General features: G+C 48.7%; 6 protein-coding genes across 6 annotated transcripts; 3 read left to right on the plus strand and 3 right to left on the minus strand.

Moving 5' to 3' along the window:
- Positions 1 to 4989: 4989 nt before the first annotated feature.
- B0T23DRAFT_311717 (glutaredoxin) lies at positions 4990 to 5846 on the plus strand (the record flags this gene model as incomplete). Its single annotated transcript, XM_062834652.1, has 2 exons — positions 4990 to 5703; positions 5760 to 5846. The coding sequence occupies 2 exons, from the start codon at positions 4990 to 4992 to the stop codon at positions 5844 to 5846; spliced, it is 801 nt and encodes a 266-aa protein (XP_062694870.1).
- A 1046-nt stretch (positions 5847 to 6892) lies between these two features.
- Positions 6893 to 10102, plus strand: B0T23DRAFT_351679 (fungal-specific transcription factor domain-containing protein; the record flags this gene model as incomplete). The annotated part of the gene is made up of 4 exons (XM_062836081.1): positions 6893 to 7272; positions 7436 to 8519; positions 8633 to 9853; positions 9919 to 10102. The coding sequence occupies 4 exons, from the start codon at positions 6893 to 6895 to the stop codon at positions 10018 to 10020; spliced, it is 2787 nt and encodes a 928-aa protein (XP_062694871.1). The 3' UTR covers positions 10021 to 10102.
- A 1097-nt stretch (positions 10103 to 11199) lies between these two features.
- Positions 11200 to 14356, plus strand: B0T23DRAFT_401879 (alpha-amylase A precursor; the record flags this gene model as incomplete). The annotated part of the gene is made up of 13 exons (XM_062838622.1): positions 11200 to 11285; positions 11407 to 11616; positions 11694 to 11802; positions 11894 to 11983; positions 12040 to 12098; positions 12185 to 12211; positions 12535 to 12717; positions 12787 to 12872; positions 12927 to 13003; positions 13196 to 13223; positions 13301 to 13647; positions 13752 to 13831; positions 14113 to 14356. 13 exons carry the CDS (start codon positions 11200 to 11202, stop codon positions 14354 to 14356), a joined length of 1626 nt encoding a protein of 541 aa, XP_062694872.1.
- On the minus strand, positions 14248 to 15471 carry B0T23DRAFT_59340 (uncharacterized protein). The gene is made up of 2 exons (XM_062841515.1): positions 14993 to 15471; positions 14248 to 14898 (listed from the first exon to the last, which is right to left on the minus strand). The coding sequence occupies exons 1-2, from the start codon at positions 15323 to 15325 to the stop codon at positions 14623 to 14625; spliced, it is 609 nt and encodes a 202-aa protein (XP_062694873.1). The 5' UTR covers positions 15326 to 15471; the 3' UTR covers positions 14248 to 14622.
- A 1431-nt stretch (positions 15472 to 16902) lies between these two features.
- On the minus strand, positions 16903 to 21964 carry B0T23DRAFT_59508 (uncharacterized protein). The gene is made up of 2 exons (XM_062841517.1): positions 20927 to 21964; positions 16903 to 20871 (listed from the first exon to the last, which is right to left on the minus strand). Exons 1-2 carry the CDS (start codon positions 21707 to 21709, stop codon positions 17209 to 17211), a joined length of 4446 nt encoding a protein of 1481 aa, XP_062694874.1. The 5' UTR covers positions 21710 to 21964; the 3' UTR covers positions 16903 to 17208.
- A 1000-nt stretch (positions 21965 to 22964) lies between these two features.
- B0T23DRAFT_451047 (Dynamin central region-domain-containing protein) lies at positions 22965 to 25991 on the minus strand (the record flags this gene model as incomplete). The annotated part of the gene is made up of 4 exons (XM_062841109.1): positions 22965 to 23592; positions 23706 to 25313; positions 25378 to 25764; positions 25893 to 25991. 4 exons carry the CDS (start codon positions 25989 to 25991, stop codon positions 23281 to 23283), a joined length of 2406 nt encoding a protein of 801 aa, XP_062694875.1. The 3' UTR covers positions 22965 to 23280.
- Positions 25992 to 26162: the final 171 nt, after the last annotated feature.

Below are 26162 nucleotides of genomic sequence, written 5' to 3' on the forward strand. Positions count from 1 at the left end.
CTTCCTGATGAGGCGGCGGTCCATATCCTTGAGGAGGGGGGCCTTGTTGGTAGTATTGCTGAGCCGACATGTTTGTTGCTGCGTGGGCTGATGGTAGACACTTCAGGCACGTAGAAGTAGGTAGGTATCACGGTTTTCCTGGTAGGTGTATAGTGTATATAGTCTATATGTCGGGTGGCCAGGGACGGACACAGAGACGGCACTTGTTAAAAACGACGGGCAGGCGAGCGGAGAATGAATATGAGGCGGTAAGACGGCGTTTGACTACGAGAGCGACAAGAGGAATAAATACTCGGGAACTGGGGCGGATGGGATGATCATAGCTGGCAGCAAGGAGAGACGCAAGTGCACGGTACTTCAACCACTCACTGCATGTATGGATTCGCCAAGGTACCTTGGTAGCCGCTTTACGTTCCAATCCGCGGACAACTCCCACCCCCCTGACGACTCTGACACCTAGGTCAACCTGACATTGAAATACAGCGACTGGGAATGGGAGCCCTGAGCTTGCTTGGGCTGAGTCAGTCGGCGTGACAGCGATCCAAGCCCGCCAAGAGCATCCAAGCCAGAGTTAGTGGGCTAGTGGGTACCTCTACCTAGCGAAGCGCCCTGATGTGCAGGAGGGGATGTACAATAGTCTCAGTTCTCAGACCCACTCAACCTCCCGAAACCACCCCACCCTACTCCACACCACCCGTTTCTGCGGTAGCAGGTCTGAGCCAATTTTGAGCATTTCGACCGTGGACCGCAGAAGAATAACCAAGCATTACTATATATTATAAATCCAATAAAATCAATAGAAATAAGTAAAAATATCTGTTATATAGCGCTTTTTATTCTGATTCTAATGGTAGTTCTAGTTTTCTTATACAGCCAATATTCATCGAGATGCAAGGCTTTGAACTTTTAAACTTTTACCCCCTCAAGGCTATATTACTTTAACGGGTGGTCTATAATTTATGAAAATGGTACTATTAGAACCGCCTCATCAAGACCATTCTCTTCATATAATTACTTTATTTATATGACTAGTAATAAGGTCAAAAATGGAAAAGATCCAAAAGTAGAAAATTAAAATACTACCCCCTCGAGGTTATATTACTTTAATTAATGGTCCGTGCACTATGAAAATAATACTATTAGAATCGTCTCAAAGAGGCCATTCTCAACATATTATTTCTTTGACTATACGGCTAAATTCATCGTTTAAAATAAGAAGTATCTAAAAGGTTTAAAGTTATTGCTGCTGACGAAAGTTTACCTTTAAGGTTGCATTACTATAACGGTTGGTCCGAGCTCTATAAAAATTATATTTTTAGAAAGAGCTTAAAAGGGTAATTTTTTAAGTATTTTATTGTTAATTATATTATTTCTTTTTAATTTATTATAAAGAAATATTTAAAAAGTAAAAACTCTAGTTTATATAGGATTTACAGCGCTTGACGGCCGATATGCTCAAAATTGGTACAGACCTCCTCTCACAAAGTTCGAGAAGACCCACATTTCATGTGGGGCGGGTGGTACGGAGGCAGAGGGGGTCTGTTTAGAAACTAATATATAATAAGAATGGGGCGGTGCGGAAATAATATGCCGATCTAATTAGACGCCTAGCTCCGGCAACGTCTGTTATTTACAGTGTACAAATAAAATTATATTATTTTCTTCTAGGTAGTAAAATACTATATAAAGTTCTTTTTAACAAAGTTCTTTACATATATATAGAGCTGTTAGCTAAGCTTTAATAAGTAAAAATAATTTTTATAATAATATAACTTACTATACAAGTATAATGAGGAAGGTACAATACATCTTAACTTACTTTATTATTGTCTATAATTACTACTTATAGAGTACGCCTTTGTATAATAGGATAGGAGAGGAGAAAAGAAGAGGGGCAATATTATTAGGCTAGTATCTATATTATAAACTTTAATTCTTAAACTTAAAATTATTATAAGTTAAAGTAGTACAAGGTGTGTAGCCCTAATAGAAATAATATAAAAATTGATACTATAGTTAGTTACATAGTAAGGACTATTACTTTTAGATACTACAATAGCTAGAAGCGATTTGTAGTATAGAAGGTAAAAGAAAAAATGATTTAAAAAGAAAAGGAAGGCTTTTAGCTAGCTGTCTATACGTAGTAGATATACTATATAATAAGTTAGAGTACGGGCTATAGGGTAGCCCGGGCACGGCAGTCTAAATGCCTAGACTGGGTATAGTATAGCAAGGAAGCTTCTAGTAGTCTAGTTAATTTAGATTGTTATTACTAGTTAATACTATAATACAAACGCTAGTAAATTTGTATTTTAAATAACTTTACCTCCTTTATATAATTTTAATTAAGTTATACTACTAGTATGCATATTAACCGTGCTGTTCTTATTATATATTTATTATATATAATAATACTAAGTCTTATTTCGTAGCGTGGGGTGGGTCTTGGATGTCAAGTGGGTCTAAATCCGAGACTAGTAAAGCGCATCGGCGCCGCGGGGTAGTCTCTATTATATTAACCTCCGACGACAACCTTCAGCGGACCCGCCCTACAAATATATAAGTCTCCCCTCCTCGAACTTTTATAAGAGAAGGTCTGTTACGGTTTTGTGTAAAAACGCTATCGGCTGTAAAATCTCCTATATAAACTCTAAATTTTATTTTTATACACTATTATAAGACTAGCGCCCGACAGAGTATCCAGCTCTAACTAAGCCAGACTCGAGTGTTAAGACGGCAGCCTATATTGAGACTGCCCTAGTCGATTCAGACCGCGGTATAGTAGCGCTTTAGTTTTCTAGAGTATTCTCTAGCGGCTTTAGGCTACAAGGCACCGGAGCGCACGGCTATTTAAGCTCTGGCACTCCAGCCACCCGGAGGGTAGCGTTTTCTTCTTTCTTTCTTTATAGAACCTTAATATATACATATAAGGCTAGCACCTACATATCGCTCTACTATCCCCTTAAATATACCTTTTGATAATAAAATAAAGAAGAATAGTATAAATAATAATAAGGTATCCGGAGGATAGTCTTTTTAAACTCTTCCTAAATATATAATTTTTATAAAGCTCGGACTACCTATTATAATAATACAACCTTAAAGGTAAGCCTCCGCCGGCTGTAGTCGCTTTAGAACTTTTAGACACTCCTTATTTTGAGGGTCAAAATTGGTATTATAGTAATAAAAAATATTTTCCAAAGATGGCCTCGTTGAGGCGATTCTAATAGTACTATTTTTATAATGTACGGTCTACCAGTTGAGGTAATACAACCTCGAGGGGGTAATATTTCATTTTTTTACTTTTAGACTTCTTTTATTTTTAGCTTTAATATTACTAGGATGGATGGAATATTTATATAGGAAGGATAGCCTCGACGAGGCGGTTTTAATAGTATTATTTTAATAAGGCACGGACTACCCCTTAAGGTAATATAGCCTTGAGGGGGTAAAAGTCCTAAAGTTTAAAGCCTTGCATCTTAACGAATATAAATAATATAGAAAAATTAAGACCACTATTAGAAACAGAATAAAAAGTTCTATATAAATTGTATTTTTACTTATTGAAACGCCCTTGCTTTCAGAGCTTGCCCGGCCGTTGTCGTGGGCCCGAAAGGTAACATGGAAGATCTATACCAAAGGTCGTAGTCTATAGGCCTACTCTAATGCCGCAAGCGAGGAAGGTACAGCGTATTTGTTTATAATAGGCTAGAATGTAGAAAATTACCCGTTTTGGTATATGCTTGGCAGGCCTAAAAAGGAAAACTTAGCGCCAAATAGGACACAGTTTAAATAGCAGAGCGAAAAAGCCACTTTTTCCCTTACAACGGAGATTGCTCCGCGACCGTTACGTACATTAAAATACATATAGTATCAGAATGACGAGAAAGAAAAGGTGGTCATTTTGGTACCGGTTGCATTATAGTATACGCGCTAACTATTAAGAGAAATATAAAAGAAGTTAAAAATAAGGATTTTAGTTACGACCGTAGTAAATAATAAAGTCCTAGAAATAATTAAGTCCTAAAAATAACTAAGTCCTAGAAATAACCAAGTTCCAAACTATACTATTAACCCTAAAGGGCTTGGGAGGGGGTTAGGGTTAGGGTCCAAAATAGAAAATTCTAGAAAAGAGAAAAAAATGAAAAAAAAAATTTCAAAATTTTACCTTTGAGTTTTTCTTTTTTTTCTTTTTTTTTCTTTTTTTTATTACCCTTTTTTTTTTCCAAAGGTTAATAATATAGGGAAAGAAACTCGACAATTAATTTAAATAACTATTAAAGCTTTGTAGCTTAGTGGTTATTCTTACTACTACCTTTTTTAAAGGTTACTTGTTCAGTTCAGTTTTGAGTTTTTTTTTTTTTTTTTTTTTTTTTTTTTTTTTTTTTTTTTTTTTTTTAATTATATATTAAGTAATTTCTAGTGGCGTCTCTCTGTCTCCCCTGGACATTGGCTCCGCCCAGGGGAACTGTATTTTTTATATTAATTCTGCTGGATTTATTATATATACTAATGGTTGGTTATTCTTCTGCAGCCGACGGCCAAAAAAACCCAAAACCCGCTCAGACCTGCTACCGCAAAAACGGGTGGGGTAGGGTGGGTTTTGGAGGTGAGTGGGTCATTGAGAACTGAGACTAGCCGCGGGGCACGCCTGAAGAACCACGAGGGGCAAGGCCGAACTCGCTGACGTTTTTCGGACCATGGATGATGGATGATGCCGGGGAAAACCAGTATCGGTGGTGTCAGGACAACTAAACTCGCCGGCAACTCGGTACCTCCAACAAGCGATCCACATTAGGCCTTGGGGAACCTTCAGTTTCGTTTTGACCTTGTAACGAAATCCATTTCTTTTGTTCACCGTCCTCTACACACTTGGATCACGGGCGCGACATCGATACCCGTAATAGACAGCCACCAAACCAGACTCTCAAAACTCGCTCGGCCAAGCCATCATCAACCCGACCACATCTGAACCGCGCAACTAGCATTATGTCGACCATCAAGGACATTACCAGTATCGAGGCTTGGAACAATCATGTGTCGTCATTGCCGGCGTCCACCCTCCTGATCGTCTCCTTCCACGCGCCCTGGGCTGCGCCCTGCGCCCAGATGGCGACAGTGCTCAAGACATTGGCGAGCGAATATCCCGTTACTGAACCGCTTTCCACCTCCTGGGTCTCGATCGATGCCGAAGAACTGTCGGAAATTAGCGAAACGTACAACGTGACGGCCGTTCCCTTTCTCGTGCTCGCCCGGAATAACCAGGTTTTGGAGACGGTTAGCGGAAGCAGTGCCGTCAAGGTTCGAAACGCGATTGAGACCCACGCCAAAAAATCGGCCCAGTCCGGCACTGAAGCTAGTGAGAAGACACCGGCGATCGCAAATGGCGCCGCAACTGCTGAGGGCCAGGCCGGCGACGTTGTACCTCAGGACCCCAAGAAGCAAAAGGAGGAGTTGTTCAGACGTCTGGGTGACCTGGTCAAGGCCGCCCCGGTCATGCTGTTCATGAAGGGTACTCCCAGTGAGCCCAAGTGCGGCTTCTCGCGACAACTGGTTGCTATTCTCCGAGAAAATGCCGTCAAATACGGTTTCTTTAACATTCTAGCGGACGACGAAGTACGACAGGGCCTTAAGGAATTTGCTGATTGGCCTACTTATCCACAACTTTGGGTCGACGGTGAGCTAGTGGGGGGACTCGATATCGTACGTGAAGCCTATTCTATGTCATCCTACTGACAGCGGACTGACTAAGAATGCAGGTCAAGGAGGAGTTGGCGAACGACGCCGACTTCTTCAAACCATATAGTGTCAAGGCGAACGGCGATGCGTCCGCCGGGCAATCCTAGGTTTCAGCATGCACCGAACCTTCCTTGGTCGGAACGGGAACCGCTGTATATATGCTCTTGAGCGACTGTCAGTCTTGAAAATAGAGGCAAAAAGGCAGATCACGTTCTTGTCGAGTGTCCCCTATATCATATCTGAGTTGGCTTTGATCAGTCTCCTTGGTACCTACGGCTCAAGATGATGCAGTGGAATCATGGCGATAAAAAGATGGTCGCAACACTAATTGCATGAGACAGCCTAAAACTACAAGACTCACAGGCTGAAGACGTATCAGGCGCACTGCTGAGATAAGAGACAGTACTGATGACACTAAGTTGCTAAGCGACAGTCATGGCTTGTCAACGGTTAACTGAGTGCTAGGCGTACAATGACGGCGCACGTTTAACGCGCAAGGTGTTGCGCTTATCGACGGATCGAGTAATGCAACACATTTTCTCCTGGCTGTACTCCCGAGTGGTCGCAATAGCAGGGAAAACTGCCCAGTGGCCATGGGCAGTCCGGCAGTACTGTTTTTTGTGTGGGCGATGATTCGCTGAGAAAATGGTGTTTAAGTACTAGATACCAGTAACCTTTTTGGTGATGCAATTTTTGACTGTGTGTGGTGAAGACTGAAATGCCAAGCTTTCCTTAGGCATTGGTGGCCCGAACATGCTGTTGACATTTGAGCGTACTACGTACAAAGCAGCACCTATACAATGGATGAAGACAGGATGAAGCGCTAACGAGTATACGGGGGGTTAAGAGGAAAGCACAGTTTCACATTGATACTGCCGGCGGGGTGTATCGTACCCAACACGTTCAGTCTTCTGCTGCGGCATGATTGCTTACAGGTCGACGGAGAGTGTTCTCGACGTGAGGCCCGTCATTTTGCTTACTCGACAACGACTACTACCTTACCGACCAACCTAGCTTTCATTTGGCTTATGGCCCTGCCTCCTCCTCCTCTCCCCGTCCTCCATTAAAAGATAAGTGCTCACCTGTTTGCATTCGAGGCTGTGAAGGCATGCTTGCACCTTCCGGGCAGCATTTTCAGGACTGGTATGTGCCTATGAGACCCTGTTTTAGCACGGTAAACTCCTGCAAATATGATGATGAAGCTGTGACCAAATTCAGGCAGCTGCCCACAACATTCGCTCAGCTTGTCCTCTTTCGAAAAGCCAACTTGAACACAAACATCACCACTCGGCCTGCTTTCCACTGGGACTTCTATGTGATTGCCAGCTCAACGCAGCCCCTTACATACTTGCCCTTGTACCACGACCTTTCAGCGCCAGAATCCTGTTACTCATCTAATCCAGCGCGGCAGATCATGACGCCCACACCACCGTCGACCACCTCTTCCGGCGGCCGTTCCCCCCAGGAGCAGTTTCGTGTTGTCCGAAAGCGAAACAGAGTACCGCTCAGTTGTTATCCTTGCCGGTCAAGAAAGTGAGCCACTCCATCCACCCGTGGACAGCCGCCTCGCTCGGGTTATCCCTCAACTAACATAACCTAATATAGGCTGTAAGCATTATGACCAATAACATCCTGAACGGCCTTCGGCGCAAGACCGTCGTTAATGATGCCTAGTTGCTAAAACAAAAAATTATAGAAAGTGTGACAGAAATCACCCGTGCGGAAACTGCACTAAACGAGGAGGGACAGATGCCCCTTCGTGTTTCTATGCCACGCCGCCGGCCCGGAAAAAAAGTCAATGCCAACCAGGTGCCTCTCCCGACGACATGCAGAACCGTATTGACAGGCTGGAAGGCTTGGTTTTGTCACTTGTGCATGGCGGTGCTAATATTGATCTACCTCCGGCCGCTACTGCCACAAACGCTGCGGCTTCTACTGGTGGACATGCTAAAGGACAAGGTACTAGCTCGACGACGACTAGCAGCTCTTCGGCCTTCCTACACCTCGACGACGATGATGGCGCTATGCAAGATGACGAGGGAGAAAGTGACATCGACGATGGACTGGCAACCTCCCTCGGCGTTCTGAAGGTGGATCCCGATAGGGGAAAGTCCATGTATGTCGGACAAGGCCACTGGCACACCGTTTTGGCGGACATCGCCGAGGTCAAGAACTACTTTGCACTTCACAAGAAGGACCTGGAGAAGAGCTATGAGAAAGTGATGCTCAGCAAGCCGCCTACAGCTTGTGAAGGCCTCACGTTTCTTTTCGAGTCAACACCTGCTGCCGAAATTGAGCTGAGGGCCGAGTTGCCTTCCAAGTCAACAGTCCTGACCCTTTGTGGAAGGTACTTCAACTCAATGGATAATGCTGCTAATATCATTCATCCACCCACCTTCCACCAGCAGCTTCGCAATCACTGGCTGGACCCGTCTCGGACACCAATCATGTGGTTGGGCCTGCTTTATTCGGTCATGTGCCTGGCCATGTTGAGTTATCACAAGGTTGGTGACGAGCCGCCCGAATGGAAGGGCCGCACACTGGAAAAGGCAGCCGAGTACCGACTCCGAACAGTTCAGTGTCTCCGGGTAGGCGATTATACGAAGCCGACCGAGTATACCGTGGAGACTATGATTCTCTACCTCTTTGCCGAACATTCATCCCGGTGGGATGCCGATGTCGGCCTGTGGTTGATAATGTCTCAGGTCACGAGGGTTGCCTTCCGTATGGGCTATCACAGAGATGCGAAGTGGTTTCCTTCTCTTACTCCTTTCCAAGCTGTAAGGCCCTTTATTTCAATGTTTCATTCACTTACAAAAGGACGGGTAAAGGCCGCTTGATAGGGAACTATCACATGAGTCGCTCAGCTGACACTTTTGGCTTGATTATCTAGGAAATGAGAAGAAGAACGTGGGCTTTAATCAGGATGTGCGACGTATTTTTTTCACACCAGCTCTCTCTACCTACTATGATCTACGAACACGACTGCGACACCGACCTTCCGCACAACCTGGCCGATGAGGATTTCCATCCAGACACCAAGGTGCTACCCCCACCGAAACCAGATACAGAGCCTACCAACATCAGTTATATGATTGCTAAGGTTAAGCTCGCACTGGAGCTGGGCAACATATTACAAGCAACAGGTCGTATCCGAAATCCGGTCCATTATGATGAAGTTCTTCGCTTTGACGCAAAACTGCGTGAGATCAAGGCGAATCTACCTCCGCACCTACGGTTCCAACCCCTCTCGGGCTGTCATGATCCGTTAACGCTGATCATTGCGCGGTTCAATATCGATATTCTCTTCCAGAAAATCATCTGTCTTCTTCACAGAAGGTACATGTCGAAGGCGACACAAAACATCAAATATAACAGCTCTCGGCTTAGGGCAATCTCATCTTCCCTTGAGTCATTGGGTCATCTGGCAACGCTCCACCGTGAATCACAACCAAGAGGTCGATTTCGCTCCATCAAGTGGTTCGTGACTTCTATCGCAACCAAGGACTTCCTCCTTCCCGCTATGCTGATCGTGTTGGATCTGCACTATGACAACACGTTACGCCGAGCAAAGACGGCACCAGCCAGTCCTCCTTGGACTTCGGAGCAACGTGCCGAGATGATCAAGAGCCTTGAAGTCACCCGAGACATTTGGAAGGGATTGGCAGATGAGTCTATGGACGCCCTCAAGGCGTTCAATGTCCTAGAGATTATGCTGGACAAGATCAATGGCACACAGTCCTCTCAACACTCTGGCAGCGCGATCGAAATTCCTACAACGGCAAAAGCGACCGAGTTCTCAGACCCAGTACAAGAGATGCGGTCAGAGCACTCGGCTGCCATAACGCTGGGTATGCTCTCAGGAAGTATAGATGCAAGCACAACCTCACCAACACATGTGGCACAAGGTCTTGATGGGCCCAATCATCCTTCATTGAACATCAACGTCAGTGCCGACCCAGCGACTTCTGGCACAGGTCCTTTGAGCATGGGCCTGACGCCAGATTACCTGGGCAACACGATGGCTGGAATCGGCGACACATCTCCGTTCTCCTCACTGTTTGGTGACGGCGTAGGGAACAGTACACTGGACTTTACCACGAACTTTGACTGGGTAAGACCATCTACATTAGGGACATCGAGGATTTCACTTTTTTGCTGACGATAGATTACAAATAGAATTCCTTCGAGAACTACACTCAGACTGCGCATTGGGGAACTGATCAACCTTTTCAGTTTTTTTCCGGGAATGGGCCGGAACAGTCCTATTTTTCACAATAGTGAGGAGAGGCAAGGGCATGGTGATGGTTAGTTTGTAATTCGGTGCCCTTTTTTCTTTCTTTCTTTCTTTTTTTTTTTTTTTCTCCCTTCTTTTGGTGTTTTGTTTTGTGTCGTTCTGCGTTTGCCCAGCAACGAGACTTGTTATACAATGAGCCCTAGATTCCCACTCAACATGTGACCGAATGTCAAGTTGTTCTGGTTATTTGTGTCGAGCTTACGCGTTCTGTCGACAGGAAATGCCAGGAGGGAGGCATGAAAAGGTCAGACTATTTCACTAACAAACCGACACCGAGCTGTGCCGCGTTGATTTTACTTGAGAGAGCGGGAAAAAATGACTGTGGGACCCGGTATGAGTGAGAGATTGCTATGAGATAGACTGGCCGTATGATCACATGAACATAACAAAATGCAGAATGCCTTATCTTGTCCTCACTCGTAGCCAACTATAGCCATGAGGAGGGCCGAATATCGTATCGACTGGAAGTTATGCTCGGTACATATCAGATGGGAGGGCGAGAAATGGCTACAAGCATAAGATCTGATACATAATTGGCATTGGATTCCTTTCCGCGAATTACTAAACATCGCTACAGCCGGCCCGTTGTCGGCCGGATGGTCACCAACACTGTGGTATTCGGGCCTTCTGCCTCATTGGCCCCCCACCCACACATACAATCCCGTCGCTATAGTCTGGCTCATAAAGAATCCGGGGTGTAGCGTCTGGGGTTACCGCGCTGAGCCAGAGATCCGTAGATCCAGTGGCCTCTCCATCAGCACCGAATACTACCTCCGCCTTGTGTAGCCAGATAAATTGGGGACCTCACGGAAGGTGCCTCAAACTCCGTGGACAGTTCCAAGCTTGAACATGAAGACCTCGACAGACCTTTGTGATACACCCTCACGCAATTTCACGGCCCGAATTGAACCTGGTCGTGAAGCAGCGGGCATGAAATGTCCTGAAACCCGTGCTTCCTCATCATCCGAGGTTTATAGAACCCAAGCTCGTCATCTTGCTGGCCAGTAATGGCTGGTAAAGTATCATTTTCAAGTTCAAGATGGCCTATAAAGGTTCGGAGCGCCGCTCCGAGACAATGACGGTATGTCCTGCCCACTGGCAATCGGATAATATTGGCCATCGGTTCCTGATTTTTGACGCTTTAACTTTTACCGTTCACCAAAATGAGGCCCGAAAGACAACTAAGCGTTGTCCTCGGACTGCTACTCTCAGCGGCGGTCCAAGTGGGAGCTCTTACGTCTTCAGAATGGTAAGATTGTCTTCCGTCTCTTCACCCCTCGCCCGTACTAGACCTCCAGGGGTTTCGGGAACGGTATGGACCACACGGAAAACATGAGAAAGTACCCTGAACTAACGAGATATTCCTGTAGGCGCAAGCAGTCCATATATCAGGTCGTGACGGATCGTTTTGCTCGAAGCGATCTGTCAACCAGTGCGCCATGTGACACATCCCAGCAGGTATACTGCGGCGGGTCATGGCAGGGACTGATCTCGAAGCTGGACTATATTCAGGGAATGGGATTTACTGCTGTCTGGATATCCCCAATCGTGAAGCAGATTGACGGAGTCACCAAAGACGGGTATGTTTGGCGGCCATGGAATGCCGAGACTACCAAACGGTCGTTATGGACATTAATTGGACAATTATCAAACTTAGGTCTTCTTATCATGGGTACTGGGCGTCAGATATTTGGTCCTTGAATCCTTCGTTTGGCACCGCAGACAACCTCAAGGGGCTTTCCAAAGCGCTTCATGACCGCGGCATGGTAAGATTCCACTCTCCCACGCCTGGCCAAAAAAAAAAAAACAGTTAAATGGTTGACAGGTGACTGACCAAAGCGCTGACATAACGATTAGTACCTCATGGTGGATGTTGTCACCAACCACATGGCGTATTTGGGCTGCCGTTCGTGCATCAACTACCAAGGTCTCAATCCTTTCTCTTCCGTAAGTGATACCAAATGTATAAAGACAAGGTAGAGGAGTTTCTGAAGACTATTTAGCAATCTTACTATCACTCTCCGTGCACCATCAACTACGATAACCAAACCTCCATCGAAACGTGAGTGGATCGGTCCCATCCCCTGGCATGTAACTAGACCGTCAACAGGAGTTGGTACAAGGCAGACACTGACAAATGGAACTCAGATGCTGGCAAGGAAGTGATGTCGTCAGGTACGTCTGTCGTCGTTAGGCAGTAACGTAAAGTGCTATGAAGTCATACATTCGGACTCTTGACTCCACGAGCAATACCCCTTAGCCTGACTGACGCCTCACATGTGCACATAGTTTACCGGACCTCAAAACCGAAACGTAGGTCAAGACTGTTCCAGGCTTCTATTCTGAAAGATGACTGATACGGTGAACGCAACAGCGACGACGTCCGCAAGATATGGCACGACTGGGTGTCCAAGATCGTGTCAACGTACAGTATGTATGTACACTGCTCCCCATTGCTGTCATGTTAGTGATGAACAGGGCACTGTCTTCCTGGAGAGAACTAACCTAAACTGTTACAGCGATGGCCTTCGTATCGATAGTGTCAAGCACGTTGAGAAGTCCTTTTGGCCGGGATTCGAGTCCGCTGCCGGCGTGTTCGCCATTGGAGAGGTGTTCCAAGGAGACCCGGCGTATCTGGCACCGTACCAGAGCTACATCAGCGGCGTCTTGGATTATGCAAGGTAATGGGTGAACTAAAACTGAGCCTTTTGCATGTCGGCTCTTGCTTACCAGGTCAACTTTTTATGCAGCTATTATTGGACAGTAAATGCGTTCCAGTCAACAAGCGGCAACATCACTGCGCTGGCTAGCGGTATCAACATACTTAAAGCTGCTGGTATGTCCAATATCCTGGCCGGTTTCAACCAATAATACTGACAATATGATGAAGCGATTGACCTCAGTCTCTACGGGTCGTTCCTCGAAAACCATGACCAGGCTCGCTTTGCGCACAAAACTAGTGATATGGTGAGTTTCTGCTTCTTATACATGTTAGTCGATGTGGTTCCTCGCTGATCCATGTACTTCCTCCACTGCAGGTCTTAGCAAAGAACGTGTGTTGCCCCTTCCCTCCAGGGATGTTTGTCCCTCGTAGCACCTGTTGCTTCATCTCCGGGAACACTTCCGTACTCAACGTACAGCAACTGACATCTGCAATAGGCAATTGCCTTTACGATGCTCAAAGACGGTCTGTACATGCCATTGCCAATTGCATAACCTGTGGTATTTGCTCGGATTTCGGCTGATCATCTTCATCCCCTATAGGCATCCCGATCATTTATCAGGGACAGGAACAACATTATGCGGGCAGTGATACTCCCTACAACCGAGAGGCCCTCTGGCTTTCCGGCTTTTCAACTAACTCAGAGTTGTACACGTGGATTAAACGGCTGAATCAGCTTCGTACCCACGCTATCAAAAAAGACGACGGCTACCTGACATACCGTGCATGGCCCATCTACTCCGATAGCCACACTATTGCCATGCGCAAAGGTTCATCCAACAAACAAGTTGTGGGCGTCTTCACCAATGTCGGAGCGTCGTCCTCCACCGCCGTCACTCTGTCTTCGTTGGCGTCAGGATTTAGTGCAGATGAACCGGTCACCGACGTCGTGAGTTGCGATAGCTTCATCACCGACTCTGGAGGCAGCATAACCATCACACTTTCTGGGGGGCTCCCAAGGATCTTATACTCCACAACGCTTCTCAACGGCAGCGATATTTGTTCCTCACGGTCAGCTCCCACTTCGACCACCAGCACAAACTCCGGAGTTCCTACATCAATTTCGTCGGCGGGTAAGTTTCATATCCGTAGGATGTTTTGCAGCCGGATATAACCACAACCATGCGCAGGAGGACTGACGAGAACCGACCATCATCACCTGTGATATAGCATCGACATCTTGCACTGCCACTGCAGTACCCATCACCTTCGAAGCGCTGGTTAGCACGTCCTATGGTGAGACAGTTAAGCTGTAGGTCCTAACAACATCCTCGCCGCCCGCAACGTACATAGTCACTTAACCGATGCTTGATCGGCCGTATAACAGCTAATTCGAGAATACAACAACGTATAGATTGGGCAACACGACTGCCCTCGGTAGCTGGAACACCGCCAACGCTGTGACGCTAAGCGCGTCAAAGTACACCAGCAGCAACCCGCTGTGGTACGTATCCTTCGATCTTGCGCCGAGAAATGTCATACTATACAAATTTATCAAGGTAAACAGTTCAGGGACTGTTTCTTGGGAGAGTGATCCCAATCACAAATATACGGTGCCTTGCGCAGCCGCCACGGTATCTTCAACTTGGAGGAAATGACATAATAATTTTGGTAAGGCCGGCGGAGTGAGATTGAAAATTGTCATTCGCGGTAGGTATCAAACAGTCTGGTAAAAATGGAAAAGGGGGGCATGGGCAGCTGAGGAAGTCTCAGTATGAATATACTTTGCCCGGGGAAGCGAAGGCAGCTTTGCTGCCTCCCGAACACCAGATGTAACATATAAGGAACAGAATAAGACACCGCTTGCCCCAGACTACCATTCATCCTCATTGATGAGCCCCATATCGCTGTCTCTGGCCTGGACCTAACCACTGAGGTCAAATGCCTTCTTGGCCCGGTCCCAATACTGTAGCCGATCATCCGCCATGGTGGTGCCAACGCACTTTGTGATATAATCGCTGTACCCCTCGTCGGTGCCCATCTTCATTTTAGCCTTCACCTCGTCCGAGCAATGCTTGTCGACGAACCAACGTGCAGAGTCAAAATTGCGGAAGTCGTCCGCTATGACAAGTTGCAAAATCTCCGGCCCTGACTTGCCGTCGATGGGCAAGTTGAGGTCTTTTGCATACTCGCTGACATACTAGACAGTTGTTTTGTTAAGGTCAGTCCCAGATACACGTATATAAAGTAAGCTTGATCAAACGTAGTCAAAGTTTCGGTAGAGCAAAACTAACCATGGGCGACATCATATTCGCAGTGCCTTGGTCGGGGTGGCCTGGGCTTGGGAAATGGTTGATCCTGAACTTCAAATCACCGCTCTCGACGCCGATGAGCGACAGGATCATAGCAATCTCGCCTGTGGTGCGGCCCTTGAGGGAATTGATCAGATGCGGAGCAGCCTCCTCCGGTGTCCTGCACTCCTTAGAGAATTCGAACTGCGAACAATCGGCGAAGGCCCCAGGCATGATGGATTTGATAGCCTCCACAGCATAGATGGACTTGCTTTCCAAGCCGGCAGCACCGGCAAGCCCAGCAAACAGGGCAAAGTGAACGAGCTGGGTATGCATTTTACGTGATATGGATAGGCGAGAAGTTGTTGATGGTTGTGAGTGGAAGTGGGCGCTCTGACCGAACCGTTCGGAAGAGGTGATTTTGATGAGTTGAAAGCAGTGAGTGAGAACTGCACGGGGGTATCGAGAAGGAATACTGAAGGGGAGGGGAAGTAAGTTGCGAGGGACGAGGGCCTTTGTCCGGCAAAAGTGGCGGTCGACGTGTTATAAGCATTAAAGAATGGATAACAAGAAAACAACCAAATATGACGGCCTTTCTTCAATGTGTTGACGCCCAATTGAGTGAAGGATCAGTCCAAAAGGAGCAAACAGGGAGTAGACGAAGGATTCGGGGCCATGGGCCTATCAAGTTGTCGCAGAAGTTTGGACGAATGTGAAGGCCTAGTAAGATGGGGACTGGTGCCAGGGGGGGGCTGGGTGATCACTTACACTACTAGTGTACTAGTAATTGTATAGCCTCATCCATGAATCGAGACCAGTACGTACCTACAGCGCTACGTCTACTATGTAGATTTCAACCTGTCCAAGCCGCCATGACGGACAAACCCTTCATACAATGGCTTTTGGTAGGCCCACGAAGGCTCTCTATCACTCGAACTTCAGACTTGGCACCCGAACAGCTGGCGCTTGTTTCCTCTTTGATTCCCGGCCGTTGTCGTCAATGCTCACACAACTGGATCTCGCATCACCAACACTTCCGCCCAGAAGAGTAGGTAATATGGCGTACCACGACACATGACGCCTGACCTGTTGAGTCTGACGGCTAATTTTCCTTTTACGTCCACAATCCAACAGCGGCGTACTGCGGTTGCTACCATAGTATACTACAATGTCCTATAAATTACAATGTGCACCCATTGTTGCCAACCATGCACCTATGGCAAAGGCCAAAGACGTCAGGGGCGGTTTTGCCCCTGCATGGGTCGTGATGACATGCCTGCCAATCAGCATCGTGTTTCACCTCTTCCTGGGAGGCTTGGAAACCGCGGACCCCAGAAACATCGCACTTTGTCACAGTAGCATCAGAAGACGCCGTACTGGTTGGGACGAAAGGTTAGAATTCAAAGGATGATCCCCGAGCCAACAAACAAACCCAGCTTTGACCAGTCCGACCAGTAAGACATGGCTCGAGAATAGCCCGAAAAGGGCCCATGAGCCATTGCAAACCGTCACACAGTTTTTTTTTTTTTCCTTTTTTTTTTTTTTGTGTGTGTTTGAGAGAGAGCACAGAGGGTGACCGCAGAATGGCTCAAGCGAATGTGGATACCACCTTCGAAGAAAAACCTGGCATTGGCTACGAACCGACTGCAATAAGGTACTGCTTAACAATTCTCCGACCGTTGAAGGCCACTTGTCCTACTATGAATTTATCACCAAACCTGATGAAGCAAATTCGCGATACGATCCAGGTTATTATCCCGTTCAGTTCTTGGAAGTATAGGAATATGGAACAATGAAACCGAATCGACTATGTGTGACTCTGGTCTGCATGACGTCCAATCGTTTAGAGCGACAAACACGCCTCTACACGGACGGGTACCGTAGGAATGATCGTCAACGGTAATTGGTACCTTGCATTTTTCTGGTACCTGAATATCACTCCGTTGGAGCTTCTCTATTAGACCGCTTTTGGATATGTGTCACACTGACAACGCCCATTCTATCTTTCGTTGCTTGTCGATCTTGTTATCTTCCCTTTCCCAGTCGAATTCCTCCAGACCGGCGTAGACACGCAACACAATCTTTTAAAACAAGATAATTTAAGAAACCCATTTCAAAAATGCTCGTAAGATGGACCGAATGTAACCCCCTTTTACCCCTCGTGATATAAGCTCAGGGCAAACGAAGCCAAAACTGGCACATTTTGCGCCAAACTAGGCTCACGAGGCACCCGGGAATCGAGGGTCATATTCTTCATAGTAAGGATCCCTTCCACGGGCTACTCGCTCTGTGTCCTCTCTCACCAAAGTACCATGTCTAGTATATGCTGCGGATGGAGCCTCGCGCGAATCCGCGGTACAGACAGGCTGCTCGCTGTCAGCATATGAAGCCGCACCGTCAGGATTCGCGTCCCGATGGGCCCTACGTCCCGCATCGTGGAAAGATTGGGCTGCCGCGTCCCGTCGCACGGGGCGCCGGATGAGATACTCTCCTTGCTCGTCCCTAACTTGCACGATCTCATATGTGTCGGCAGGCAGTGCTGGTGCCAGTGGCCGTGAGTGAGACCGGGCGTCTACCAAATTGCGGTAGTACTCCGGTCTAGGGATTTGGTCTTGATCATGATACTCCGGCCGGGGAGGAGGTCGGCCATATACCTCAGTGTCAGCTCGCCTTGGGACATATTCCGACACAACTGTTTGTGAACGATAGCGGCTATACTCCACCTCGTCGTTCAGAGGAGGTATCCTAGCCCCAGAGAGATAAGCTAGTGCTACCTGCTGCATCAACAGACTTCGATCTCTTCCCGCCGAGACCGACTGGTAACTGGCACCGTACACCGGGGACCTCGAACGTCTGGAATCCTCGTCGTAGCGATCATAGATTCTCGACGGGGGTGCGGCGCCCGAGACTGCGGCCATTCCGTGCTCGATGGTGTAAGAGCGATCATTCAAATTTCTATGTCGATGGTCAACCGCCGAAGGGTGTCCTTGGTGTTGTAGATTCGACATTTCTTCGTGTCCAGTAATTGACAAGGGTTGCATTGCCCGACTAACCGCCATCGGGGGTCGTGGAGGCGTGTGGGTTGCTGGATGAAAAACTAATGAAGCTTCACGCGGCCGATTGGCATGTTCGCCAGCGCCAGAGTTATGGTACGAGGAATATGACTTGCCAGACTCAGTCCTGCTTGTATTCCATCCCTTGTTCCGCTCCTCAGTTCCGGCCTCAACCTTCTTGGCTTCCTCAAAGGATAAGCGGGCACTCTCCATGGCTGGGTGAAGATTCACATGCCTGTCCTGATTATCCATGTCACTGATGTCATTAAAAAGGTTTCGTGCTTCAGCCATCATGCCTTCGCCTTGCACGTCTCTTCCAAAGTCAGAGGTATCCGGGACGGATAAGTTCAAGCTTGGTTGTTGCTCTGAAACATAGCCAATCTGAGGAGCATCAGAGCGGCCATTGGTGAGGGTAGGTAGGACCATGTTGCCGGAGTCTCTACCAGATGGATGACCGGCCGATAAATATTGCCTTGGGGCGGGGGAACCATTGTATGGTTGTTCACGACCGGCGAGACCGTTCAGCTCCAGTCCCGAGAACTCGAAGTGCCTACCCTTAGACAGCACCGGGTACGGTGAAGGGTATTGTTGAGCAGACGTCAAACGGGGTTGGAAGAGATATGGCAGAGCATCTGCAAGCATACCCCTCTGGGGCTCGCCACAGGTTCTCAATTTTGCAAGTGTTTCGAGATTAGGGAGCAAAACCATATCCATGACCCAGTCAAGCAGTGGGTAAACTCCCTGAGCCTGCATAGGCTCGATATGTTTGGACTGGAAGTGATTAACCAGCTGCGGCAGGGAAAACGCTTTTCGTTCTTCCACTACGTGCGGAGCATTTCCAAGTTTGAGATGGCAGGCTTTGCAGACCAGTCCGTTCACGTTCCGCACAGGCCGCATGTCCTTATTGTTGGAAAGACCATCGATGAACATGGAAAATGGAGGAACCTCGCCAAACATTGCATGAAACCGTTTGACGAGATGATGGATCGTGACGAAGACCCTAATGCTGCCTGGCAGGTCTCTGATAACCCCAAGACTGTTCCAGGTTTCGCGCGATGACCGAGCAACTATCTCGAGCCTGATCTGGTAGCCGTCGAGGTATCCAGGTTGTATTTCAGGGTACGAACTGTGAGCATTTGCCTGAAAAGAGTTGTAGTTGTAGGCTTGTACCGCAGGTGGCGGTGGCCCATATCCTTGTGGCGGCTCGCTGGTAGCGAGGGGAGGGTATGTTGTAGCCGGATGTTGGTAAGGCGGATACAAGGGCGGCTGAGTTATATAAGGCTGCTGCTGCTGCTGCTGTGATGGTGGGAGCGGCGGCTGTCCGTAAAGGGGCTGCTGTGGAGCGGGATTATAGTGGCCTTGAGGGTAGACTGGCGGAAGGATTGCCTGATACTGTTCTGGATATAGCGCAGTATGATATCCAGGTGCTGGATAGGTTTGAAAGGAAGGAAGCCCGGCGTGTCCATTCATGGACGGGTAGTCGTGTCCCTGTGGCAATACAGGCACTCCCAAGCTACCAACAAAAGATGGTTGGAAGCCGTGGTTGTGAGGTGGTTGTTTGGAGAGTCGATTCTCATAACGAAAAGGAGGGTACTGCGGCCACTCTGCCCTCCAATGAACAACGATGGTGCCTAAGCTGAGAGCAGTCGTGTGTTTGGCTGCGTAGTGTTGGATTACTCCCTCAAAGCCAAATGTTTTCGCATTTGAGTCACACCCATTGCAATAGAAAAGCTCTTTGCGGTATGACTCCGTATGAGGCTTGATCTTGGTATCAAAAATCCACTTCATGTTCTCCAAGGTAAGCTTTTGGGTGAAGGGGCCCTCTGGAGGATCGACCGGGACTTCTCGGCCAACGGAGTGAGCGGCAGCGGCCTTCTCGGCGACCTCAGCATAGAAACGTTGTCGTATGTAGCAAAGAACATCAACGGCAAACTTGGCGCAGTTATCCCTTGTCACTTTCTTGCCCTTTCCCCAAGTCTCACGAATTGCCTCGTCCGCAAGACCGGCTATTCTCACACGCAATGGCGCTTGCGTCTCCTCCCATTGCTTATCGATGAGTTCCCGCGCCTCCTTCGTTGTTGCCAGTGTCGCCTCGAGTTGACGACGCTCGGTGCGTTTCTGCTGAGCCTCTTCTTTGACCACAAGCAGTCCAGGGTGTCGGTGTTCTGCCTCACCTCGTTGGGTGAGGAGTCTAGGCTTAAGAAAATCCCAATCCTTGTCCTGGAACGGGAGGACAATCTGCATGGCCGCTTCGAACGCAGGAAGATGCCGAAGGACATCGGGTGTAAGGGGAGGATCCAAGAGTAGAGCCCGTCGCTCGATTTCAGCCTTTCTGATCGCCTTGAGTTCAGCGACCTCCTCGGCGGTCCTTTCTTGTCGTGGTTGAGACGAAGCCTGCGATGAGGGCACTTGTGCTCGGGTTGCGGGTAGAGCAATTGGATAAGAGGTTGGCGATGCGGCAGGCGTTGCGGAGTTTGAATTCGGGATCGACGAGACCTTGTTGTTAACATAGCCTGGATAAAGTTCGGTACGCATCCTTGTAACGCCACCTGACATATACCATTTCTCCCACCTTAATGCCTGATTCTGCATATTCTTACCACGGTTATTGAGGCCCTTCATCCATTCGTCCATGGCTCCAGGACCGAGGGCTTGGACGTCATGGAACTCCTTGTTCACTTCGGCGACGTCGGTGGCGGAAAACAATTTTAGTTTATCTGTGTCAGGCGTATTGGATGGCTGAATGCGGAGGTCTGGCGTCACGTAGGCGAACGCAATCCCTTGAAGAACTGCGGAGGGGGTAGATTGAGCGACCATGAAGTCGATTTCCTGGACGTATTAGCCAGCTGTGAGGTTCTCTCTCCAGATTTTGACGCAGACATACCTTGGTCGAGGTCATTACCAAGCAACGGCCGCAGAGGCGACTAGCGAACGGCCAGATGACAGCAACACCATTCAGGCCCGGGCCTAGACAAGGAGCAGCTGCTGTAGAGCATGTTTCAGACAAAGCAGCATGGCTTTGTGCTGGTTGCTTGTTGCAATTTTGGCACTTTAGTGAGCAAGCGAGCCGCCACATATCAATCTCGGCCATTGACCGAAGAGGGGCAGGCATCTGTGGCCAAAAAAGCCGCCTGGAAAGTTGCCAGATGACATTTGGCTTGAGGAAACCCAAAACTCCCTTGGCGGTTGGAAGAGGAACTTCTCTGTTGACCAGTGACGAAGAAGGATCAAGATAATGGTTGAACAATTTGTTAACGCGTAGCAAATTGCCCAGTGATCGTGGGGGGCAGAAACTGAAGATATGATGCCAAACCTCAGCAGACAACCGAGACTTATCCTTCGGCAGCTTGTTTAATGCGACAGCTTGTCTGGCCCGGTCCTGCGCCAGCTTCACCTTTTTGACGTTTGCACCAGACTCGGAAGAGTGCTCGGAATCGGCAGCATGCTCGCGACTCTGGCGCTTCCCTAGCAACGACATTTTGGGAGCTTCTGTCATGCCGACGTCCGGCTCTGTCTGGGTCGGTACGGCAAGCACAGTGCTCGCCGCTGATGATGAGTCGAACACCTCTATGGAGCTATTGCGATCTTGATCATCCCTCAAAGTTGGAACTGAGCCACTTCGTTTCGGCACCGGACCCGGATGAACGTCTTCTCCATCCCCAGTCATCGTGACAACGCAGAAGAGAACCTTGGCTGACGCAGTGGGATAGATGGAAAATGATGATGACAGCAGGGACAGGGGAAATGAAAGTATGTAGAGGTGATATCAAGAAGAAAGAGGAGAAGGACGGAGGTAAGGTAGCAGTTCTAGGGGTAACACTTGTCAATGGCAAGGAGGACAACCTCGACAGCTCTGTAAGGTTGACAACGATCGGCTAGACCTGGACCTTTCACACCAAAGAAAACTTCTTTCCTTGAAAGGCCGAAGAAAGTGGTGAAAACCCAGCCGAGAAGAGAGCTCCCTGTCTCGGTCGGAGGCTGCCAATCCACAGCACAGAAATGAGCCAAGTCCAGTTCAGCGCTAAATCAGATGAAGGTCCGCGGGTTCTGTGCTATCTTGGACTACCCATATACACCTTGGAAGTCTTGCTTGGTATATGGGCGAAGTCGGCCGAGATCGGTAAAGGTATAGTAGCTTCCTTGCCGTCTGCGTCAACTTTGTTGTGCGATATGACTGCTAAGGTGGTGGTGAGCGTGGTTGAAGGTTGGTATAGTGCATAGGATTAGCTGAACGTGAAGGGTGAGCTGCTGACGTGAAAGGTGGAAGATGAATGAATGGTGAATGGCAGAGGGCGCGTGGGCGGCAATCGCACCAGACAGCCGCACCAGACAGCCAAGCGCAGCCGCGACTGTCGAAACTGATGACCGTGTTCGTTGTGGTGGTGCTCGTGGCCGCGGCCTTTTTACGTACACCTTGTGGGAGAAGAGAGATGTCTTGACGACCAGAAAATGACCTGGAGGGTGGAAAAATCGTGGTCAAGGAATCCGGGGTAGGGCCTCGCTCTTGCCTATTCGTCTGCACAAAGGAACGAACTTTGCAACCGTTACCGAATCCCGTCTTCCATATTCGACTTGTAATGATACCTCTACCTTCCTGCCAGCAAAAAGTTGCGGCCATGGTCCGTGCCCCGAGGCTCCTCGCGCTTGCAGCCTGCCTGACTTCTGTGCTTGGGCGAGTTTGGGATGTGTGGCGCGTGTTAGTAACTACCTAGTGTACTATACTGGCACTAGTCGGTCTAAATACACTAATTACCTTAGCTAAGTACTTGTACCTGACGCTTATATGAACAGTGTACACGCGAATCCTATCTGTCCGAGTGACAACTCGGTCAAGCTTCAAATTACGGCATAGTATCACTCTATTTTCCAGACGAGAAATTGACATTTAAGCGATGAGCACCATTATCTAAGTAGTGCACATTCCTTCCAGAGACACGTATTGTCTATTCAAGAAGCTCCCAGTTTACCTCCGAGACGGAGAAAGTCGCCATCCTCGTATACGTCACCCTTTGCTGCGCGGAACGGCAAGATATCACTGCAGCTAGCCAGCAGGGGGCTACTCTTATCAAAAGTCGTGAAACAAAAAACACACAAGCCACAAGTGCCTCCATTGAGAAACTGCCATAACCCCTTTCTAAGTCTGATAGATTCATAATACATACATCAGTCGTACTGCTGCTACCAGAGTCGGCCTCGCAAGGTCTGTAGGTGTAGCCTGAGGAAAGGTAGAGCCCAGCCTTATACAACCTCACCAATGATCTTGGCCGCCTCCCGATATGTCTGGAGCAGCTTTTCGCACTTCTCCCGCTCCTTTTTCACTGCATCATCCTCATAAAGCAGCTCCTCAAACAGCGTCTCCTTGTAAAGTTCGCTAACAAGGCGGTTTTGAACAACATCCTTGCAGTGGTTGACTAGTAAATGCATGATCGCCTTGGGCACCTGATCTGCGATGCTTTCGCGCACAATGTTGAAGTAGGAGCTGATCAAAGCCCGGATCAGCTCGGCTTCCATAGCCTCGCGATCTGTCATGGCCGGCTCGCCGTCATTGCTCTGCATCAGAAAGTTGTTAGCATAGGCCGCACAACAAAAAAAAAAAAAAAAAAAAAAAAAAAAAAAAAAAAAAAAAAAAAGCAAGAGACTTAAAGCGAATATGGCCAACTCACAAGCTCAGTGCCCTTCGCATTGCCGACATAGTCCATGTCATCATCCACTTTTATCGACTGAGCAGGCGCTCGCACCTGTCTGTCGTCTGGGCGTCTCATGCTTTGGCTAAATGTAGGCTCCATGGCCTGGTTGACATGGCGTCCAATGTTGCCGCTGTTTGAAGGACCGGGAACAATGGCTCCGTCTTTGCCAAAAAAATAGTTCAGAAAGGACTCCTTGGCATTACCCACGCCTTGCCCTCCGTTAAAGCGAGAAGGAGAATTCGATCTGGCTCCGTTCAAAGCGCTTGCAATGCTGCCGGGGCCGTTCTCCCGGACAGCCGGAGACATGCTGCGGGCACCCTTTCCAGCGGTTTTGCGCACGTGGACGTTGTCCGTCTTCTCCAGGGTAGTACTTTCTTCTTCCCCTTCAATAGGGATCTCGGTGGCATTCGTACCAAGCTCCTTCAGCCGTCTCCGTTCACGTCTTTCGCGCTCCTCTTGAATCAGACGTTTCCTCTCTCTCTCCTGCTTATTGCTCACAACGTGGCTCATTGCTGCAGCCGCACCGAGGAAGTTGGGGTGGTTAGTGTTGATGTAAGCCCTCTGGATGGAAATTAGCGACTCGACATAGTTGGACGCGGGACCCAACCGTTCCCTAAGCAAGTCAGAAACAACTTCGATGAGCTTGGCTTGCAGCCTGGGAAACCTCGATAGCTCAGTCGAGCCACAAGTGTGGCAGATCTTGATGAGCTCCTCATATACCAACTCTACGCAGCGCTGACTGGGTGGCTCAAGAAGCTTGATCTGGGGCTTGACAAGGAGATCGAAGGCCATCTCAGGCACAAACAAACTAGGCCGGGGACCAGTCGAGTTGCGAATCGCGGTCCGGATATCGAGGGCGGTTAAATTGGAAGTGGGGTCGATCGATTCCAGAGAGCTTCCAAAGACCGAGTTGAAAATGTAGTAGATACGAGCACCGCCGCAGAGCTCTTTTGTCGAGATTTCCGTCGAGGTACCGTCAATGGACGCGATGAAAGATGACGCAAACCTGGTCATGAGCTGCAGAATAAGAGAACCTCGGTGCTCCTTGCCACTGAAGTGCATGTCCCCGTAGCTTGCCAGTTCCTGCTGGGTTTGACCCATCAAGGTATTAAGACGAGCCTTGATGTCTGGCAGGCGTTCGCGAATGTGAGCCATCAAGGTGGTGTTGAGGGTCCTGGCGAGGAACTGAGTTCCGCAACGGGTGGAGATGTTTCGATACGCGGGATGATGCCTGAAGAACTCGGACTCGGACTTCAAGGCCTCTTCCATGGGCTTGTTGCCCTGAATATCCTGCTGCGATCTGTTTACCACGCCAATCCAACCAAGCTTGAGCGGGTAGACCCGACCAGACAGTATGTCCAGGGCATTTGTTCCGTGATCCATGAGATCGACCTTTGTGAGAACACCAATGGTCCTCCTACCCATGGGATCGACATGCCTGGCAAGCTTCAAGGCCTCCGAGTTCACAATGTCGACGTTAGCGGGCGAGACAGCCAAGACAATACTGTTGGGCTTTGCAATGTACTCGGAGATGAGGTTGCGCGTCTGCTTCTCTATGTCTGTAGGCTGGTCTCCAATGGGAACCTGCACGGATATACGTTAGACCAAGTTATGACGGCATGTTCACCAGAGCTTCAAAGCGACGTACCTTTGTGAGACCAGGCAAATCAACGAGCGTTAGGTTCAAAACGTGGGGAGAGAAAATCTTTAGGTTGATGGGCTGGCGGTTAATTCCCTTGTTGGTACCCGCAACTCGCGCGGTCTCATTTTCGATTTCGCGCTTGACGTCGCCAAAATCGGTGAATCTCCGATTGGGAATGTGGTGAAACTCTGCCCACTCGTTGCGGCCAGCAGCATTGGGGTTCCTGTAGCTGGGATGGGTTGCATCTTCGGCGTCGTCGTCGGCGGGGACGTTTATCAGCTGAAGAATGAGGGGTCTCCGAGTAACGATTCCACTGCCGCGGGGAAGAAAGTCGCGACCGACAATGTTCTCGAGGACGGACGACTTTCCAGCGGACTGGGATCCAACGACAACCTGTGATGGAGAGCAGGGGTCGTCAGCAGTCTGATGGCGGAAAAGGAAGGGAAAAGAAGGACGATGGGGCAAGGAGCGGTTGCGGGCATGGAGCGGACAGGTGAAGGTGGTGGGCGGGTATTGCGTACGATTTGGGGCAGATCCAGGGAATCGTTGCCGATGGTGTTGAAGACCAAGTCTTGCAACTTGTTGACAACGCCCAGCAGATCGTCACCGAGAGCAGCCATGATGACGGTTGAGCGGGAAAAAAGCCGAGAAGATCAGTCGCAAACGCAAGCGAGAAGGTGGGCGGAAGCGGAGTTGAGCGCAAGACGGAAGTGTGAAAACGGGCCCGAGGTCGGGCAGGACGAGGTCACGATTCGGGCGGTCGCACGGGACCGGGTGGGTGTATGGGGGCA

This window comes from Neurospora hispaniola, assembly GCF_033458365.1.
Source record: "Neurospora hispaniola strain FGSC 10403 chromosome Unknown B0T23scaffold_2, whole genome shotgun sequence".
Lineage (NCBI taxonomy): Eukaryota > Fungi > Ascomycota > Sordariomycetes > Sordariales > Sordariaceae > Neurospora > Neurospora hispaniola.

Coding starts and splice junctions, on each gene's coding strand:
- B0T23DRAFT_59508 (XM_062841517.1), bottom strand. CDS start 21,709: ATGACTGGGGATGGAGAAGACGTTCATCCGGGTCCGGTGCCGAAACGA. Junction 20,872..20,926: donor TGGTAATGACCTCGACCAAG/GTATGTCTGCGT, acceptor TAATACGTCCAG/GAAATCGACTTCATGGTCGC.
- B0T23DRAFT_59340 (XM_062841515.1), bottom strand. CDS start 15,325: ATGCATACCCAGCTCGTTCACTTTGCCCTGTTTGCTGGGCTTGCCGGT. Junction 14,899..14,992: donor CGAATATGATGTCGCCCATG/GTTAGTTTTGCT, acceptor ACAACTGTCTAG/TATGTCAGCGAGTATGCAAA.